The sequence below is a fragment of the Prunus avium genome, chromosome 2 (assembly GCF_965620075.1).
Source record: "Prunus avium chromosome 2, drPruAviu1.hap1.1, whole genome shotgun sequence".
Lineage (NCBI taxonomy): Eukaryota > Viridiplantae > Streptophyta > Magnoliopsida > Rosales > Rosaceae > Prunus > Prunus avium.
Window position 1 is genome coordinate 38,416,824 of NC_142285.1, and position 21,255 is coordinate 38,438,078.

The window sequence follows — 21,255 nt, forward strand, 5'->3', positions numbered from 1 at the left end:
GTCCTGAGCTCGAATCGATTCTGTAAGCTGCGATTCCTCTGTGGTCGAGTCTAATATGGCTGGATCTGGAGGTGGTGAGCTGAGAGCTCCGATCTTCAATGGTGAGAACTATGAGTTCTGGAGCATACGGATGAAAACCATCTTCAAGTCTCATGGGCTTTGGGAATTCGTTGAGAAAGGGGTAGAGATCTCAGATTCGAAGGGAGCTGCTGGATCTGATGAGAAGAAGAAAGACAAGGAGGACTCAAGTGATGCTGTGAAGATATCTTTCACAGAGGCATTTATGAAAGATGCTAAGGCTCTGGGTCTGATCCAAGGAGCAGTTTCTGAGGAAATTTTTCCTAGGATTGCTCATGAAGAAACCTCGAAGGGAGCCTGGAATCTCTTGATGCGAGAATTTCATGGAGATAAACAGGTGAGAGGTGTAAAATTACAAAGTTTACGAAGAGATTTTGAATATACTAGGATGAGAGATGATGAATCTTTGTCTGCTTACCTTGCAAAACTATTTGATCTTATAAACCAAATGAGAAGTTATGGAGAAGATTTATCTAAGGGAAGAGTAGTGCAGAAATTGTTGATTAGCTTGCCTGCTATGTATGATCCTATATGTTCTGTTATTGAGCACTCGAGGGATATAGATACAATTGAAGTTCAAGAGGTTGTTGCCTCATTGAAAGGTTTTGCACAGAGATTGGAGAGACACACTGAGCCTAAAACTGAGAAAGCATTTGCTAGTCTCAGTGTGAATTCTAAAACTGATAAATCTACAGGAAAACAAAGTGGTAAAGATCAAAAGAGTTGGAAGCCAAGAGACAAGAAGTGGGAAAATAAATCCACTGATGGTGCTAAGAATCCATGTAAGCATTGTGGAAAACTGCATTATGGAGAATGTAGATTTAAAGGAAAACTAAAGTGTTACAACTGTGACAAGTTGGGACATATTGCAAAAGACTGCTACAGCAAGAAACCTGCACAGCAACAGCTGAACTATGCAACTCAAGCTCCTACTGCACCAACTATGTTTTTTGTCAACAATGCATCTGATAAAAGGCCTATGGAAGATGTGTGGTACTTGGACAGTGGCTGTAGTAACCACATGACTGGCAGGGAGGATGTTTTGGTTGACATTGATAAAAGCATAACAGCAAAGGTTGCAATGGGAACAGGACAGTTGGTTGATGTCTTGGGAAAAGGAAGTTTGGTAGTTGACACAAAGATGGGAAAAAGATATATAAAGGAAGTGATGCTTGTATATGGTCTTAAGGAGAACTTGCTCAGTGTTGGAAAGATGATGGAGCATGGATATTTTCTGATCTTTGGAGATAGCAAAGCAGATATCTATGATGATGGCTCGCTGTCTAATCTGGTGGCTAGAGTACAGATGAAAGGGAATAGAAGTTTTCCCTTGAATCTTCACACTGAGTTACAAGTAGCACTAAGAGTAAGTGTATGTCAATCAGCTTTGATTTGGCATAGGAGGCTGGGGCATTTAAACTTCAATAGTTTAAAAATACTGCAAAATGAAGGAATGGCGTTAGGACTGCCAGAGATTAAAGCCACAAGTCATGTGTGTGAAGGGTGCACTTTTGGAAAACATTGCAGGGAACCTTTTCCAAAAGAAGCAACAAGCAGAGCTGCGAGTCCACTTGAATTGGTACACACGGATGTTTGTGGACCAATGCAAACTACTACAAAGTCAGGAAATAGGTATTTCCTTACATTCATAGATGATAGCACTAGAATGTGTTGGATATATTTTCTGAGATACAAGTCTGAAGTATTTAGTGTGTTTAAAAAGTTTAAAGCTATGGTTGAATTGCAAAGTGGCTATAAACTGAAAAAATTAAGAAGCGATAGAGGGGGTGAGTATACTTCTACAGAATTTAGCAAGTTTTGTGATGACATGGGAATGGAAAGGCAGCTGACAGTTGCTCATTCTCCACAGCAGAATGGCGTAGCTGAAAGGAAGAATAGATCAATTGTTGAAATGGCAAAATGTATGATGTTTGAGAAGAAAATGCCTCTTGAATTTTGGGCTGAAGCAGTTAACACTGCTGTATATGTATTGAATAGATGTCCTACTAAAGCTTTAGAGAAGAAAACACCCTTTGAAGCTTACAGTGGAAGAAAACCAGGGATCAAGCATCTAAGAGTGTTTGGTTCCTTGTGTTATGCTCAGATTCCAGAGCAGCAGAGACAGAAGCTTGATCAAACTAGCACAAGGTGTGTGTTTCTTGGTTATGGCAGCTGTGAAAAAGGTTACAGGTTATACAATCTTGAATCGGGCAAAGTGATCATTTCTAGAGATGTTATTTTTAATGAGGAAAGTAGTTGGGACTGGAATGCACAAAAAGAATCCAGCATTTCAATTCCACTCACTGATGGTGTTGCTGAGAATGGAAAAGAAATTGATGAGGCATATGGAGTTCAGACAGAAATGGCTGAAGAAAATGAAGTAGAACACACTGAAGCTATCACAGGTCCTCAGGAGTTTGATCACACTCCTAGAAAATTTAAAAGTATAGCTGAAGTTTATGAAAGATGTAATGTGTGTATAATTGAACCTGAGTCATTTGAAGAAGCTGTCAAGGATGATTCATGGCAGAAAGCAATGGAAAATGAGATTCATATGATAGAGAAGAATGACACTTGGGATTTGGTTGATAGACCATCGGATAAACCAGTTATTGGGGTTAAATGGGTGTATAAAACCAAGTTAAACTTGGATGGTTCTGTTCAGAAGAATAAAGCAAGGCTGGTGGCAAAGGGCTACTCTCAAAAGCCTGGGATAGACTTCAATGAGACGTTTGCACCAGTGGCAAGGCTTGACACAATTCGGATTTTGGTAGCTTTGGCTGCACAGAAAGGGTGGAAACTGTTTCAGTTGGATGTTAAATCGGCTTTTCTGAATGGAGTGTTACATGAAGAAGTTTATGTTGATCAACCACCTGGTTTTGTGGTTAAGAACAGAGAGGATGGAGTTTACAGATTGAAGAAAGCTTTGTATGGTCTTAAACAAGCCCCGAGAGCTTGGTATGAAGAGATTAACGCCTATTTTGAGAAGTCTGGTTTCAGGAGAAGTCTTAGTGAGGCAACTCTGTATGTGAAGTCTGCAGAGAGTGGAATTCTTATAGTTTCGCTTTATGTGGATGATACTGGAAGTTCTAAGGAGCTACTGTTGGATTTCAAGACTGAAATGATGAAACAATATGAGATGACAGATCTTGGTCTGTTACATCATTTTCTGGGGTTAGGAGTGATACAGACTGAAGCCTATATTTTCTTGCATCAGAAGAAATATGCAAAGACTCTTTTGGATAGGTTTGGTCTCAAGGATTGCAAGGCATGTGCTACTCCTCTTGCAGTGAATGAGAAACTGTCTAAGCAGGATGGTAGTGAACAAGCTGATGAGAGTTTGTACAGGCAAGTAGTTGGGAGTTTGTTGTATCTGACTGCAACAAGGCCTGATATTATGTTTGCAGCTAGTCTCTTAGCTCGATTTATGCATGGTCCTACCAGAAAACATATGGGAACTGCTAAGAGAGTACTTAGGTACATACAAGGCACACTTGATTATGGGATAGCTTATGAAAGAGGAAAGGAAGCAGTGCTAATTGGCTATTGTGACAGCGATTGGTCTGGAAGTGAGGATGATATGAGGAGCACTTCTGGTTATGCATTCCATCTTGGATCAGGTGTCTTTTCTTGGGCATCAGTCAAGCAAAGTAGTGTGGCTCTCTCCACTGCAGAAGCTGAATACGTGAGTGCAGCTGAAGCAACTGCACAAGCAATGTGGTTGAGGTTTGTTCTTTCAGATTTTGGTGAAGAATAGGTCAGTGCAACATCACTTTTATGTGATAATACCTCAGCTATAGCTATAACCAAGAATCATGTGCATCATCACAAGACAAGGCATATAAACAGACGTTTTCATTTTATTCGTGATGCCTTACAAGATGGAGAAATTGATCTATTGTACTGCAAGACAGAAGAGCAGACATCAGATATTTTTACTAAAGCTCTAGCCAGAGATCGGTTTGAATATTTGAGGAAGAAGCTTGGTGTTATTTCAGCTAAACACTTAGAATGGAGTGTTGAAATATAAGTGTAATTAGCTGAAATGTTCTGTTTAGGTTCTGTAAGTATGCTAGCTGAGTGTTTAAATATGAACCATTGAATCATAGTTCAATGGATGGCTAGGATCTTAAGCTGAGGTATGAGTGTTTGTATTTGCCATGTGTCTCTTATCTCATAGGGTAGAGGTTTGAATGGTTAGATTGAGCTGATGTAAGAGAGGAATGTTCTTATTCCTAACTGTTTCTATATCAAGCATGTAGTGTGCGTGTTTGAGTGTGGAATTAAAAAGTGAGATTACAGACCCACATTTTTCTACCAATTTTTCATCTGCTCATTTTGAAATCTCTCTGTGTTCTTCATTTCTTCTCTAACTCCTGAGCTCCCTATTCTAAAATCCAAATCTGGAGTAGATAATAGTCTGCTATTTCAACAACAACAGCAGCAGCAACAAGAAGAGGAGCAAGGGAGAAGACGCCGGTCAAAACTTGACCGGTCCGGTGGCTGGGTGGCCGACGTGACAGTGGCTGGGGGGGTTTTGTCGGTGTCGGTTGAAACAGAGGGGAGGAGAAAGGGAGAAGACGCGGGGAGAGAGAAGAGAGGAGAGAGAGAGAGAGAGATATATATATATATGAGAAACTAATGAATTTGGGTTAGGTTTTTAAATGAAAATGGTATAATTGTCTTTTTAATTACTAATGTAAGGTGGGTCAACAAATCTGGTCTTCCTCTTTGGCCTAATCCAAAATAACAATTCTTTTCTAGGTATTAAAACCCAAACCAAAATATCAAATGTCTTAAATACTAATAAGTAAAGTTATCTATGTCTAATACCTAATTTTTCCTTATTATAAATTGCTCAAATACTGCATGCGTATGAAGGATATTATCCCAAAAATATCAATATATTGACTATAACTAATTGAATAAGTATTAAAATATTCTTTCTTCAAAAAAATGATATTATCAGTGAAATATCGCCGATAATATCGATATTTCGGTCATTTGTGGTTCATTAATTGCAGGAAGAGGAAGCTGAATAAGGTCATTTTGCTCTTTTTTGTTGATTTGAGGACAACTAATAAGGTCATTGTGTTGCAATCCGACTACGATGGCCCAAGTATCCAATTGCATGCAAATATATCACATTTCTGTGAGGATACATTGATTATTAAACTACTTTTTTGTCTCCCTCGATAATGATACAATGGACTATTATATTAATTTTAGGATTTTTGTAGAAATGTAACTTGAATTTATATATCAGTTTCAATTTATCACCTTAATTTTTCAAAATCCATAATTTGTTATCTGACTTTATCACCTTAAAAATTAAAAATAATTACATATCTTAATAACTAAAATTTAAATCAACTTTAAAAAAAAACTCAAAAACTTTCCTCCAATCCTCTCATCTATCCAAACAAAAGTAGTTTTTCTAGTAATGAATGTTTGGTTTGAGATTGCAGTGCATAAAAGATAAAGAAATGTTTTTGTGTATAGTATTAGTAGCCCTTATAACTGTTCTGACGGCAAGTCGTTTTTAGATCCAAATTACTAATGGGTAATTCTCTAAAATAATGTGACTAATTGATTTCAAAATGAAAGCCCTATAACTTAGTTTTGTGCTTCTAGGATGTGACTAAAGTTAATCTGCTTAGTGAGAAGAAGGAAAACATTAGAAAAAGACTTGGGGAGGAAGACTACAAGTCTTCATAGATAAAGACTTGGGGACGAAGACTACAAGTCTTCATAGATCAATTCAATTTTTTTTTCTTTTTTTGTTCTATATATGTCAATTCTGAACTTTAGATTTTTTCCACCTATAGCCAGATCAATTTCTGCCACTCTCGGCCTTGTTCAAATTCCCCCCTTTCTTGCTCCACCTTGGAGTTATGGCCAACGCCGATGTAACTTTAGTTGTGGAGAAGTCGGAAGAGAAAGCTGCTGAGCGGTTTGGTTTCTTTAACTTAAAACTATTTATATGCATTTGCTTGTTCCCTTTTAAATAAATGTGGTATGAAACACAGGACTTGTATATCTGCGGTGGCTGCTCCACCTACTTATCATGCATATTAATTTGTGGGATATCTTAGATTTATATGTTGCTTTTGGGGGAACTTAATTTTTCGGTCTTCTTTATACAATAAATTAACTGCTTTTTTCGTGTCAAATTAGCTTAGTCTACAAGAGTTTCCCAAATTTACACTAATTTGTTGTTTTATTTTTATTTTTTTTCCTCCAGTCATCGTTATTCAAACATAGAGGCAACAATGGAAAATCCAATCATGAACGATGAAGATGAATCAAGTAGAATTCAAAAGTGGAAGAAGATATTTGTAGCATCATGTCTGATTGCTGTTTTACTGGATCCATTATTTCTCTATGTTCCTATGATGAAGAATGATATCAAGTGCCTGCTGTCTGACAGAAACTTGAAGATCGCCGCTCTTCTTTTAAGATCACTCACTGATCTTTTCTATATATTGGACATTATTTTTCAAATTTATACATCTGACAAGTATTCGCATCTCATGCGTGTATATGATACGCGGAGGTACCGGTCGAGAATAAGATTTTGGAGGAAATATGGTGTGCCAACAATAGCTAAGATAATCTTGGGGTCATACAACGTCTTAATTGACATTTTGGCCATTCTTCCGCTTCCACAGGTAACAAAAACTAATCGTTTGTTTTACGTACCAATCTCCCTTTTCTGTTTTCATCCAAAAACAATTGCATATCTTAATTGATGATTCAACATTTTACTCATGATAATTTAATTTTAACTGATTGTTGTATTATTAATGTATGTTGTCCAGGTAGCAATTCTCATTTTCTTTTCAGAAATGAGCGACTTGAAATCTTTGACGGCAATAAGGATGGTTACCATGAACCTTTTTGTTTTATTGCAATATGTGCCACGAGCTCTTCGCATCTACTTATCATGTAAGGAATTTAAAAGGACTCCTGAAAAAGATATTGGAGAGACTGCCAAATGGGTTAAAGGTGTCTTGAATTTCTTGATGTACATCCTTTCTAGTCATGTAAGTTTCAAAACTTTATCAAAATTTATTTTAATTTCATAACACTTGCTTGCTTGCATTAGTTAGACAAATAAAAGGAGGATAATGTAGAGCATTGTTTGGTTGGAATTCTTGCTAAGTCTGATGAACATGGTTACATGGGGTCGATATTTTAATAAAGTAGGCACATATTCTTCACTTATATTTGCAAAAACAAGAATGTATCATAACATTAAGTTCTTTCAAGTTAGGTATGTTTTCCATTTCTTTTTGTTACATGGGAGGATTCAAACTCTAGTCTTAGGTATAAATATTATGTACCACTTTGGGTAGAAACCCTTACATCTATGTTTAAAGATAAAAGTTATTTAATTTCCTTACTCGAGTGAACTTAAATTTTTACTCTTTATATTTTCATAATTCTGATTAATTAATTTGATATTCTTTAGGTACTTGGTGCCATATGCTACTTTTTCGCTATTCAACGTATGGCCACTTGTTGGCATAATTCATGTCGCAAAGCAAATGGATGTAACACAAGTACTTTTGGATGTCATTACCATCACACAGATAGAAATATTACATTTCTAAATGATTTATGCCCTATAAGTTCAGTGAATACATCGCTCTTTGATTTTGGTATATATATTACAGTCCTTCAATCTGGTATAACGGGATCAACAAATTATTTTCAAAAGTTCTCCAATTGTTTTTGGTGGGGATTGCGAAATTTGAGGTTTGTATATTTATTTTTTTTGGTCGTTTTGTTGAGTTGGAAATCGATTTGCTTAATTTGTTGGAGAATAATATAAATTCAATCTCACACATCCAGACCGAAAAGAGAGAAAAAAAAGTTCAATCACACACATCCAGAGCTAAAGAAAAGTTCAATTTTGTATCTAATATATTTCACCATTTCATTTTTGCAGTTCTCTTGGTTCAAATCTTGAGCCTAGCGTCGATGGATGGGAGAACCTATTTGCAGCGTTCATCTCTATAATTGGATTGCTTTTATTCTTATATCTCATTGGAAATTTGCAGGTTTTTACTCTCTCTTTTTTTTGGCTCTGATATTCTATATGCATATTGTTGGTTTTTTTTTTTTCTAAAGCTTGGGTTGGTTTTTGATTGGGAAGGATAAAGAACTAATTCCTAGTTAATGACTGAGCTACTTGTGTTGGCCTATATAGACATACATGCAGTTGGATACTCAAAGAATAGAGGCGCATAGACACAAGATGAAAGTGGAACGAAAGATGAAAGAGAGAGATAAAGAGACGGAGTTGTGGTTATCTGCAAATGGCATCCCCAAAAGGTTGCATAAGGATATGAAGTTGAAGATCATGGAGAAGGTACAACAAGAACTTGAAGAAAACAGGGATGCTGATTTGGACAAGATCTTCTCTATTCTTCCCTTGGATCTTCAGCTCCAAATTACAGATCATAAGCATAGACTAGAGATGAAAGGTCGAGAGACAGAGTTGTGGTTATCTGAAAATGGCATCCCCAAAAGGTTGCATAAGGATATGAAGTTGAAGATCATGGAGAAGGTACAACAAGAACTTGAAGAAGACAGGGATGCTGATATGGACAAGATCTTCTCTATTCTTCCCTTGGATCTTCAGAGCCAAATTACAGATCATAAGCATAGACTAGAGATGAAAGGTCGAGAGACAGAATTGTGGTTATCTGAAAATGGCATCCCCAAAAGGTTGCATAAGGATATGAAGTTGAAGATCTTGGAGAAGGTACAACAAGAACTTGAAGAAGACAGGGATGCTGATATGGACAAGATCTTCTCTATTCTTCCCAAGAATCTTCAGAGCCAAATTAGAAGTTGTATGCCTATGACTAGGTTGAAGCAGGTAAGTTCCTCCAAACACATGACTCTAATAATTACTAGCCGCCTATCCATATATATATATATATATATATATATATATATATATAAATTGAGCTTAGACCCATAAAATTCATTTGTAATCACCTACAATCCTTTCCTTCATTTTTCTATTTAAAATACCCAATTTTTTCAAGTAAAACCCGCTGACTAGGATCCAAGTAAGCAAGTTACCTAATCTAGCTTAAAATCTGATTTATTCTATTTTTGGGATTCCAAAACTACCCGTATTTACAAGTTAACGTGTTATGTGGAGGTGTAACTAATGACACACGTTGAATTTGGAAAGATCTTCAAATGGTTATAATGGATGTAGGAATTAATTTAGAAACTTATTTGAAATTAAATATTAAATTCAACATTAACATATTAGTAACGTTTTGGTTTATTTTATGACCAAAAACAAAAACGTTTTGGTTTATTTAATAAATTTTTGTTGTTGTTTTCCTTTTATGAATTATACTATTAGTAATCTATTTTATTATAGTTTTATGAATAATAGTGTACATTCTAATTATGTTGAAAAATATTTTGATAATCTATTTATTGTTTGTTTTATGAAAAACATTTTTTTTAAATGAACCTATTTTTTCTCTAAATAATGTACCTATTTTTTTCTCTAAATTATGTACCCTTTTTTCTCTGAATAAAGTACCAATTATTTGTTTTATGAAAAACAATTTTTTAAATGAACCTATTTTCTCCCTCCAAATAATGTACCTATTTTTTTCCTCTAATAATATACCTAGTAAAACAATGTACATATTTTTTTTTAAATGAACCTATTTTTCCTCTCCAAATAATGTATCTATACACATTTGTAGGTATATTGTAAAATAATTTACCTATGGGTAAATAATGTACCTATATTTTCTATAAATTATTGTGTACCTATTTTTAATTTATGAAAAATGTACGGAAATTTCAATTACAAAGTAACTGACTTAGTTTTTTTTTTTTTTTATTTAAAAAATTTGGTAAATAATATACCTATATTTTATTTAAATAATATATTTATATTTAATTTTTTTATAGGTATATTATTGGATATGTAATTTACAGATTTTTTTTTTGGTTTGCAATTTTAGGGGGCGGTATGTGAGATGGAATGACAACCAAAAGAAATGGGGTGATTGATATGCTATTAATAGGGAGTGTTAATTACAATTATGACAGTTAATGAAATGCTTGAAATAAATTATAAATAAAATATGAAGTTTGGTGGCAATGATGTAAAAAATATAGGAATACTACGACCTCTTATATCCTACTAGTCATTTAAATTTGAAATTGGGTTTTACACATAGATTTATAGAGTGATGGGTATATGTCTAGGAAATAGAAAATATAGGGATCTATATTGGACAATTATATATATCAAAATTGATATTACTTGTGTCATCCATCCAAATAAACATTTAATAATAACTTGTTTACTTATGCAGTGTTATATAAGGATAGAGTGAGACGTGGGTGAATTTTGTAAACCAAAGAGTAATAAGAGTAAATCTGTAAAACAAGTAATTAAACAAAAACTAACAGATTGATTTGTACAATCTCTAAGGGGAGAGATATAGTTGTGAAACTTTCAAAATAGCAACACACATCCTTAGTTTATAATACAACACATCCTTAATTAAAATTAGTATAATTAAATAATTAAATAAAAGGTTATTTATGATTGAAGACGAGAAGCATGAAAATTAAGGAACATCCATGCCATTGCCATATATGAATCTCACAAAACACCAAGATCCAGGCACACATCACTTGAGATTCAGAGAGATGCGACTAACAATATTGTAATTAGTATTCTTTCTGTATTCTTCTAAGATAAGATGTATGTATTTATTAATTCATTCTATTTCTAGGTGCCAACTTTGAAAAACATAGATGAACGTGTGTTGAGAAGAATTTCTGGGTGTCTTAAGCCCAGGGAGTTTGATGACAATTCTATCATCATTGAAAAGGGTAAACCACTTGGAATGATGGTATTCATTGTGGACGGACTTGTATCCATTGAAAAGAGAGATGGTTCTTCTTCTTCTAATGATAATTTGCAGCAACCAACTCGAGGTGCAGGAGAAGTATGTGGAGAAGTACTTCTACGTTGGCCATTGTCGGTCTTATATCTTCGAGACGTATTACTCTTGGCAACCGAGTCTGCTAAGGCAATAGGTCATGTTGAAGCCCTTGTTCTCAAGGCTAGCGACTTGCGGGGAGTGGTCAAAATGGACTATTTCGCTGGGATGATTTGTAGAACATTGAGTGCAAACGAACTTGAGAAGGCGACAGACAACTACCAACAAAGTAGAATCATTCGTGAGTACGAGGATGCAACCTTTTACAAAGTCGAAGTACTGCGCCAAACCAATTTTTGTTTACGTGTAAGTATCAATCATTGTACTTCGTCCTTTTTCCTCTTGTCTTTAGGAAAAGTTAAGTCTCCTTGAATCAAATTTGGATCTATCTCGTACAATGTCTTTGACTCAGTACGCTGATCACTAGTTCCTGCGCAAAACGGGCTGCAGGTAGGCCTTTTGTGAATACATCAGCAAGCTGATCTTGAGATGAAATGAACCGCACTTGATGACTTCCAGCAGTAAGACGTTCACGGATAAAATGATAATCAATAGCAACATGTTTAGTGCGGGAATGAAAGACAGGATTGGCAGCCATGTAGGTTGCAGATAAATTGTCACAATGAAGAAGAACTGGTTTAGAAAGAGAGAAGTGAAGTTCATGAAGAAGACTCTGAATCCAAATTGTATCAGCACAAGCATGGGCAAGTGCACGATATTCGGCCTCCGCACTGGAACGAGATACAGTGCGTTGCTTTTTAGCACTCCAAGATATAAGAGTCTTGCCTAAGAAAACACAATACCCAGTGGTGGAGCGTCGAGTATCGGGACATCCAGCCCAATCAGCATCAGAGTATGCGACAAGAAGAGAGGGGGCAGGAGAAAGGTGAATGGGTAGACCATATCCGAGCGTGCCTTTCAGGTAACGGAGAATGCGTTTGACAGCCTCAAAATGAACATCAGTAGGGGAGCCCATAAATTGAGAGACATGTTGAACGGCATAGGAAATGTCGGGTCGTGTGAAGGTTAAGTATTGCAAGGCACCCACAAGTTGCCGATAAGGAGTGGGATCTGAAAGTGGTGAACCATGAGAGCGTGATAGAGAGGTCTTGGAAGCTGTAGGAGTAGTCGCAGGTTTGCACTCAAGAAGGTTGCTGCGTTTGAGAAGATCAAGAGTGTACTTGTTTTGAGTAAGATGAACTGAATCCGGCAAATAAGAAACTTCAACACCCAGAAAGTAATGCAATCTACCAAGATCCTTGATTTCAAACTCAATGCCCAATCTGTGAATGAATGTACGGAGTTGATTGGAGTCGCTACCTGTAAGAACAATATCATCCACATAAAGTAACAGAATCATCATAGAATGTGCATCTTTGTAAACAAACATGGAAGAGTCAGCTTTGCTATTAACAAAACCAACACGAAGTAGGAATGAGCTAAAGCGATGAAACCAAGCACGAGGGGCCTGTTTGAGACCATAGAGAGCCTTATGAAGCTTGCACACATGGTGAGGGCGACTAGGATCAACAAAACCAGGAGGTTGTTGCATGTAGACTTCTTCAGTAAGAAGGCCATGGAGAAAAGCGTTTTTGACATCCAACTGTCGGAGAGACCAACCAGAAGAGATAGCTAAACTGAGCACAGTGCGAACAGTGGTAGGTTTCACAACGGGACTGAAAGTATCAAAGTAGTCCACACCGGGTTGTTGATGGTAACCCTTGGCAACAAGCCTAGCTTTGTGACGTTCAATAGTCCCATCAGAATGGCGTTTTACTCGGAAGACCCATTTACAACCAACTGTATTGAAATGAGGGGATGAGGGAACTAAAGACCAAGTCCCTTGTTTAAGAAGAGCATTGAACTCTTCAACCATAGCATTTTTCCATTCAGGAAAGCGAGAGGCCTGTGTGTAAGAAGTAGGTTCATCATCAGTAGTTAAAAAAGCAGCAAAAGCTTGAGGCAGGGGATAACGGGTGGAGAAATTGGCATGATATTTGGGATTGGGTTTATGTATCCCAGATTTCGAGCGAGTGTGGATCGGGCTGGAGCGTGAGGGTGGTGGTTGAGTAGAAGCAGTAGAAGGTGCAGAGGCAGGGGCTGTGTCCAGCGCTGCCGTTGAGGATAAGGAGGAGGACAGAGGCTCGAGAGCTGGTCCAACGTCTGGAGCAGTCAGGCAAGAAGGGACGTTGTGACTGGCACTGCCGGATGCTGGGAGCAGCATGGCGTGCGATCTGGGGAAGTCGGGGGCAGGGTTGGAGGATGGGATTAGAGGCACGGGATCAGGGGATGGAGGCGTGATGGCTGAGGACGGAGAGAGGGCAAGTGATGAGGTATGAGATGTGGCTTCGGGGTGAGTTAGGTTGGTGGATGAAGGAGGAAAAGGCTCATGGGCTGAAGGCAAAGAGGAGAGGGAGGATTGGGCCGCAGAGAAGGAAGGAGGGTTGGGCTGGGCCGTGGTGTGGGGTTGAGGGGAGGGGCTGGAGCTGGGCTGCTGGAGGTGTGGCTGGGCTCCTGGGGCTGTGGCGTGGGCCGGGTGCACTGTGGGAGGATTTGATGCTGGTGGGGGTAGCGGAGAGAGCAAAGGGTCAGGGTCAATGCCAGCAGGAACAATATCGAAGGTGTGTGATGGAGCCGGGGAGGAAGCAGCAACAGGGACAAAATAATAAAATCTGTCTTCATTGAAAACAACATGCCGAGAAGTGTAAAGGCGACCGGTTGGTGGATGGAAGCATCTATAACCACGATGACGATCACTGTAGCCAACAAAAACACACTCAAGAGACCGAGGTTGTAGTTTGTTAGAAACATAATCACCTAAGAAGGGATAACAAGTAGAACCAAAAACGCGAAGCAAGGAATAAGCAGGAGGATGACCAAATAATTTGTGATACGGAGAGACCCATTGGAGAACAGGAGTGGGTAGTCTATTGATTAAATAAACGGCCGTACAGAAGGCCTCGGCCCATAAATTATGAGGGAATTGGGCAGTAAGAAGGAGGGTGCGACCCATGTCAGCAATATGACGGTGTTTGCGTTCGGCCAAGCCATTTTGTTGAGGGGTATGGGGACACGAGAAACGATGAACAATACCATTTGTAGCACAAAAATGGCGAAACTGAGAGTTGTCAAATTCTTTGCCACCATCACTTTGAAATGTTTTGAGAGAGATGGAAAAATGATTGCGAACATACATGACAAAAGTGGAAAAATGACCAAAGACTTCAGATTTAAGACGCATGGGGAAAATCCAAGAATAACGGGTGAAATCATCAGTGAACAAGACATAGTAACGAAAACCAGAAATTGAAGCAGTGGGAGACATCCAAACATCCGAGTGTATTAAGTCAAAAGGAGCAACAGTAGAGTGTTCTATGGGAGAGAAAGAAAGTCTTATTGATTTTGCCAATGCACAATGTTTACAATGTTCACGTGGTAAACGAAAGGAGGAACCAAGTAAAGATTGAGAAACAAGAGTGCCGAGCACTTTATTGGAGGGATGTCCAAGACGGTGATGCCAGAGAGACGAGGACGAGACAACGGTGGTAAGAGCAGTTGGAGAGGTAGGCAAGAGCTGGGGAAAGATAGGATAAAGACCATCTTTACATGGGCCCTGAAATAGAACAACACCAGTTTTCAAGTCACGAATAATATAACCCCATGGAAAGAAAGTAATACTGACAAGGGAATCCTGAGTAAACTGAGCAATGGATAAGAGATTTTTACGAAGAGAAGGAACACGAAGAACGTCGAAAAGACGAAACAAAAAATTGCCAGAAGAAAATGAAACGTTACCAGAATGAGTAATGGGAAGGGAGTCACCATTACCAAAGACAACTTGATCATGAGGGGAAATAGTGGCGGAGGAAACGTTGGTGGAGCGACGGGCATCATTGGTCATGTGATTGGTCGCACCGGAATCCAAGTACCAATTAGGATCAGATGAGGCAGCAACATGCATGCCGGCGAAAGCACGGGACTGAGGGCACTGAGAAGCAATGTGACCATACTGGCTGCAAGTCCAACACTGGACAGGGGAACGAGTAGCAGGAGACGGACCCAAAAGGCCAGAAGAGTTCTGATTAGGACGCTGGCGGCGGTTGGAAAAAGATGACGGAGGATTCGAGCGAGGCGAACGCGAGTCCTTGGGCGCACCGCGGGGGCTACGCTGATAGTGCTGGTGGGCATGGTGCTGGGTCAAAAAGGCAGTGGGCTGTGGGGAAGGCGAAATGGCAGCATGGTGTTGTTGCTGGGCTTCAAAGGCCAGAAGGCGGGCACGCAATTCAGCAAAGGAGGGTAATGGAGAAAATGTGGTGATGGCAGTGACAAGCATCGCATATTCCGGACCTAATCCCCGGAGAACATAAGTGACTAAGTCAATAGGAGAAACGGGAGAATTGATAGCACTGAGTTGATCCGCCAGATTCTTGGCAAGAGAGAGATATTCTGTAATTGGTTTAGAGCCTTTGGTGAGAGAGAGAAGCTGAAAACGAATGTGCGTGGCATTCGCAAGAGACTGTTGGGAAAAATTTTCCCGAAGACAATCCCAAATTTCCTTGGAGGTAGAACAGCCAACAACCTGAGAGAGGATGGATTCCTTGAGAGTGGAGCGAAGCAGACTCATGAGATAGTGGTCAGTTTGAAACCAAGTAAGATACTCAGGATTGGGCGTGGGATCAGAAGAAGGAATGTCGGTTGCTTTGGCGGAATCAGAGGAAGTATCAGGAGAGAGGAAAGGGGAGGGGCAGACATAAGAGCCATCAACGAAACGCCACCAATTTTGCCCAATAAGAAAGGGCTTGAGTTGACTTTCCCAAAGTAAAAAGTTGGATTCTGAAAGTTTGTAGGAGGCAAAGGAGGAGATGTTAAAGGGAAGAGTGGGACCAGTGAGAGAAGAAGACGAGGAGGCTATAGTAGAGGCCATGAGAGTAGAGAAAAAAAAAAGAAAAGAAGCGAGGAAAAAGAATAAAATGCCGAGGCTCTTAGGCTCTTGATACCATGTAGAAAAGATACTTTTTCATATATGCAATTCACGGGTACAGGCCGTATATACAGGCATAGGAGGTAGGTAAATGGTTTTACAACGGTAGTGCAGTAATTATATCAAACCTAAATGCTGTAATTACAATACAATAAAGCTATAATTAAGATACAATAACAATGTAACGGAAATACTCCTTGAATGGGCATAACTATGATTGAATGTCATGATTGTGGTGGTAACTCCCTAACAAAGTCAAAAGCCAGCTTCTCCTAACAAAGAAGGGGAAGAGCCACCCCTGGCAACCTGTATTCTATCCTCAATGAAAGAGGGTCGCTTGAATCAAATTCTGGATGGTGAAATAATAGTCAATGATAATGAAGCAACTTCTGAGACGGCCAAAAAGTTGGCGGATCTGGCAAAAAGATGTTTGGAGTTACAAAGGGAGGAAAGGCCTTCCATGGAGCAAGTAGCCGTGGAGCTTGAGGGATTGCGCAAGTTTATGGCAGAGTATCAAAGGGGACAACCCAGTTTCTCAATCTGGCCAAACTCTAATTAGTGTTGTTTGCAGATGCTTTATTAATCTAATTAGTGAATAATTCTATGTTAATCTTGTCCTCTCGACTGTAAGCATTATATTAATCAACTCACCACTAGTGTCTTGTAGGCGTTGGTGAAGAAGTTGACAACGCAGGATCCGAATCCTAAATTACCTATTGCCCCCACAGAAATCCAAGTTGCGGCTGTGACCGTTTTCTTCAACAGGACTTCTATGCCTCCTATCCCCATTCTTGTCCCCTTCAACATCGTCAATAGGACTCCTACTGTAATCAGATCTGCGATCCTATGGGTAGGGGCCTAGGGGTGGGCATAAAAACCGATAAACCGAATGAACCGACCGAACCAAACCAAACCGAACCGAAAAATGAGGTTTTTTTGACCAAACCGAAAAAGTCAACACTAAACCTGACCCGAACCGAAGTCAACGGTTCGGCCTTCGGTTCAAAAAAATTTGGAACCGGAAAACCTGACCCGAACCGAGCATTAATCAATAATATATAAATATACCACGTGGCCTCTGTTTATTGGGTAAAAGAAGAGCTTTACCTTGAGGATGCTTGCACTAGATCACAACCACAACTAAACCTAGCTCCTTCACCTTTCTCTTTCATTTCACTCTCTCAAATTCAATCGCCGCCTCTCTCACCCTCTACCTCTATCGTCTCTCTCCCGACCTCACCCTCACCGTCATCGATCTCTCTCTCTCTCTCCTCTCATCTCCTGTCTCTTTCGACCTCATCCTCTCTCTCTCTCGACCTCATCCTATCTCATCTTCTGGTTTTTATTTTGTTCTTTTTGCAGGCAGAGAAGCTTAGTGGCAGTTGTTGGCGGCACTGGAGAAGGGAAGACATCACTTGTATTAGCCATGCTTGGAGCGCTGCCTCCCAGAGCAGATTCTGGTGTTGTAATCAGGGGGACTGTTGCTTATGTTCCCCAAGTTTCATGGATTTTCAATGCTACTGTGAGTCGCAGCATCTCTTCTTTGAATGCCTACAATGTTCAATCTGTTATTTGTCTTTTTTTCTTCATTAGTTTTATGATTAAGTTCTTTCAAACGTTTTCAACTATTTCTGACAAATAAATATGAGTTGATATGGGTGAATAAAGCTGTATGGGTGTGTATTTCAACTTTCAAATAACCTATTTGATGGGTTTATGGGTTTTTGTTTATTTATTTAGTTTCCCTGCGTATATACACTTGTTATCAGTGTGTATTGGTTGATTATATTGGTTGCAAAGAGGGATCTTTGTGCATCTATCTTTAAGATACCTGGCTATCCTTGAAGCGCCCCTTGTTGCAGTTCATATTGTACTGCTGGGTTCCAGATTCTTTCTTTTTGGCCATGAATTTTTATGTTCAATTTTTGTAGGAAACATACAAATAATATCATTAAGAACAAGCCATGGAATGCTTTTTTAAATCTGCTGTTTTTTGTAGTGCATGCCCATCATATATTGATGGCACTGTAAGATTTTTAGCAATATAAAAATATATTTGAATATGTAAAATAAGAAGTGGTCCTGTACTTCAATTGGTTGATTTTACTTGGAGAGAGGTATTTGAATCTGTAGTTTTCAGGTATTTGATTTTACTTGGTTGATTTTGCTTCAAAATTTGACTGAAACCCGCGAAGCTTCAGGTATTTGAATATGTAGTTTTCTGGGTGATAGTAAATGAATGCATTACTACTAGAATGAAACATCAGAAATCCCCCATTTTCAAAGCTTTTCATCAGTTGATATAAGCCATAAGGCCACTCCTCATGACAACCTGGATCAATATAAAACATTTTCGTCCAAGACTTTTCTTCACCACAATCTTTCATTACCCACACATTCAGAGGATATATAAAAGCAACTTCACATACACACCTGTAATGTTCATTAATTAATTTACTCATTCTTTCATTTTGGATGAATCTAGTTTGCTTTGGAACAGAGCTTATAAGATGTTTTGAATGATAACTAATTGAGAAGTGTTTTTATCTGTGTATTTGAGTCGATTGAGGTGCTATAACTTGTTTTGATCAGTTTAAATGATTTCAGACAGAAACTACAAACACTTTTTTTTTGGGTGAAATTAACTATCGAGTTGGAGTATGATTCTGGTTGTTTGGTGAGTGATTTTAAACTGATACAAGTGTATTTTTTTTTGCAGCTCCCTTAACTGATACAATCATACGAGTGAATCTGTTTGGTATTTAAAATTTAATTTGGTGTATTACTTGTATTTTTTGTCATGGGTTGTAAAATATAATTTGGTACTTTACTTGTATTTTTTGTCATGGGATGTAAGAAACAACTAATTTGATAGTTGGGTGATGCTTGTGATTGTGATTTAGTTTAGAAACTAAAAAAAAACAGGTTATAATTTAGTTGAATTTACAGGATTTGGTTTAGGAAAAATGAAGTGGGCTTTAATGGATGGCCTGTTTGAAAAATTGGCATTGTGGAAAAAACTTGGGCTTTTGAATAAATAAGCCAATTAGGTTTTGGCAATTTGACCCAAAAAATAAAGATTTTGGCCCAAAAAAGTGATTTGGGCTTAAAAATAACTAGTAGTGGGCTAAAGCCCAAAACCGACCAAAAAGCCTGAACCGAACCGGAGCCTATCGGGTCGACCGATTCGGCCCAATTTCGACTTTCAATTTGGAGCTGATCCGACCCGAGAACCGATATCTTACTCGGTTCGGCCCACGGGTCACTCAAAATTCAACCCGACCCGAACCGTGCCCAGGCCTATAGGGGCCACCCCGCTCTCCGGCTGTCTTGAGGACTCCTTGATCTTCTCTCCAAACTCCTTTCTCTCCTCACAGGTGATCTGGATCGACTGCACATTAAAAAAAGCGAAATGAATAATTGAGTTGTTAAGAAACTAAACTGAACACTATGCTGTGCTTTCTCTTGATATCATAGCCGTTGGTATCAATAACTATAACAACCGCGCGTCCTTCTCCTGCCAGTGAATGGGACAAGTCTTTGCTTCACGTGGGCGCTAGGCTTTCTCGTGAGGCCCGCTTCGGTTTATGGACTGCAACCAACCACACCCATACATTTTAGACACTGCGGTTGGGCTTCAAGCTTTAGACCCCAAAACAGGTCCATTGGGGGATGGTTTGGTGGCTTCAGTTTCCAAACTGTAAAAGCCTCCATTGGACTTGCTCTCACTATAGTAATTTTAAGCATTCAGCTACATTATAAAAGAGAAATTGACTTTATGCCAACCGGGTCTAAGGCCATCCCCAATAGTTGGGACTCTAAAAAGGGTTTATAGAGCCCCATTTAGAGCTCCGATGGAATCTTTGGGGCTCTAAGGGAATCACTCCCACAATGGGAAGCCCTATATTCATGGCGGGCTCTATATTTTTTTATGATATAATTTGATTTATGTGGTTTTTTTTTTTTTTGGGTTAACTATTTTAGACAAGATTTGGAAATCAACATTTATTTCATAGATACAATACAACATGATTAAATTAAAACAAGAGATTAACAAAAAAAAATTACAAAAAATTAAATAATCTAGTGAGTGAAAAAATTTGACAAATTGATCAAGAGTAATAAAGATGTTGCGGTGTGTAAAAATTATGAGAGATATGGTGGATATTTTATAGGAAGAATTGAGTTGCAAATCTTTTTTTCTTTTTTTTTAAAGAAAAAAAAAAGAAACAATATGGCCCTGTATAGCCGTTGGACATAAATGTAGCAGTTTATATTTGTTGGCTTTGAAAAAATGGTTTAACAATATAGCCGTTTACACAGCTTTTGAAAAGTTGGTTTAGCATGTTGGGTCAACATGCTGTTGACAAAACCAAAAAATGGCAAGTATGGCCTTGTACAATCGCAATGCAAGTGAGAAAGCCAAAAAGTTGGGTTGCAATCTTTTTCCTTGCGGGACCCACTCGATTTCAAGGACTTCAACCAAGCACATACATTTAGCTATTACTCCGGTTGGGCTTCAAGTTTTAGAGCCCCAAATTTGCACCATTGGGGATGCCTTTTTGAGGAAAGTTTGTATATGTGGGAGCCTTGTGGTGGTTGAGCCCCAAATAGAGCCCTCATTGGGGATGGCCTAACCCAATGGAAAATGACCTTAATTTGCAGTCTAGAGATCTCATATCCCTACGACATCATAGTTGTGTGTGCATGAAAAATCCCTCTTCAAATAGTTAATAAGCGTTTTTATTATATAAACATGTTATTTATAAACATGTCATTTTTATTATATAAAATATTCTACCCATATTGTTTGACTCTACTTTCATTGGAGTTACGACTCAAGATAGCGTCAGAAACATCTGGAGCACTAGCTTACTTACCCTCGTTCACTCCCACGCCGATCATACACCAATGTTTGGCGACGAAATGTTAAAGAAGATCGCACACAATAAGCAGTCAATATTGTAAATTGATTCTTAGTTATTTACTTACCTATTTCTGTATTTGGTTAGTCGTAATTGTAGGCAATAGAATAGGAATGTCTTGTACAATTCTAGTATAAAGCTGTAACTCTTGTTCTGTGAATATACAATAAAATCAATTCTTCCACATTTGGTTTCTCTTGATGGTATCAGAGCGACGATCTGAATAAACCTAACCAAATACAAACATCACCCTAGCAGCACAGTC

General features: G+C 38.5%; 1 protein-coding gene across 3 annotated transcripts; it reads left to right on the forward strand.

The window, feature by feature from the left end:
* Window positions 1-5,869: 5,869 nt before the first annotated feature.
* LOC110771167 (cyclic nucleotide-gated ion channel 1-like) lies at window positions 5,870-19,001 on the forward strand. Of its 3 annotated transcripts, XM_088248287.1 has the most exons (9): window positions 5,871-6,031; window positions 6,323-6,749; window positions 6,900-7,124; window positions 7,553-7,839; window positions 8,033-8,144; window positions 8,294-8,968; window positions 10,875-11,390; window positions 17,428-17,587; window positions 18,785-19,001. In XM_088248287.1, exons 1-9 carry the CDS (start codon window positions 5,973-5,975, stop codon window positions 18,829-18,831), a joined length of 2,508 nt encoding a protein of 835 aa, XP_088104413.1. In that variant the 5' UTR covers window positions 5,871-5,972; the 3' UTR covers window positions 18,832-19,001. The 3 variants fall into 3 exon arrangements, with proteins under 3 accessions (XP_088104412.1, XP_088104414.1, XP_088104413.1); XM_088248286.1 differs by lacking the exon at window positions 18,785-19,001 and having other exon boundaries at window positions 5,870-6,031; window positions 17,428-18,776; XM_088248288.1 differs by lacking the exons at window positions 17,428-17,587; window positions 18,785-19,001 and adding an exon at window positions 11,535-16,299 and having other exon boundaries at window positions 5,870-6,031.
* Window positions 19,002-21,255: the final 2,254 nt, after the last annotated feature.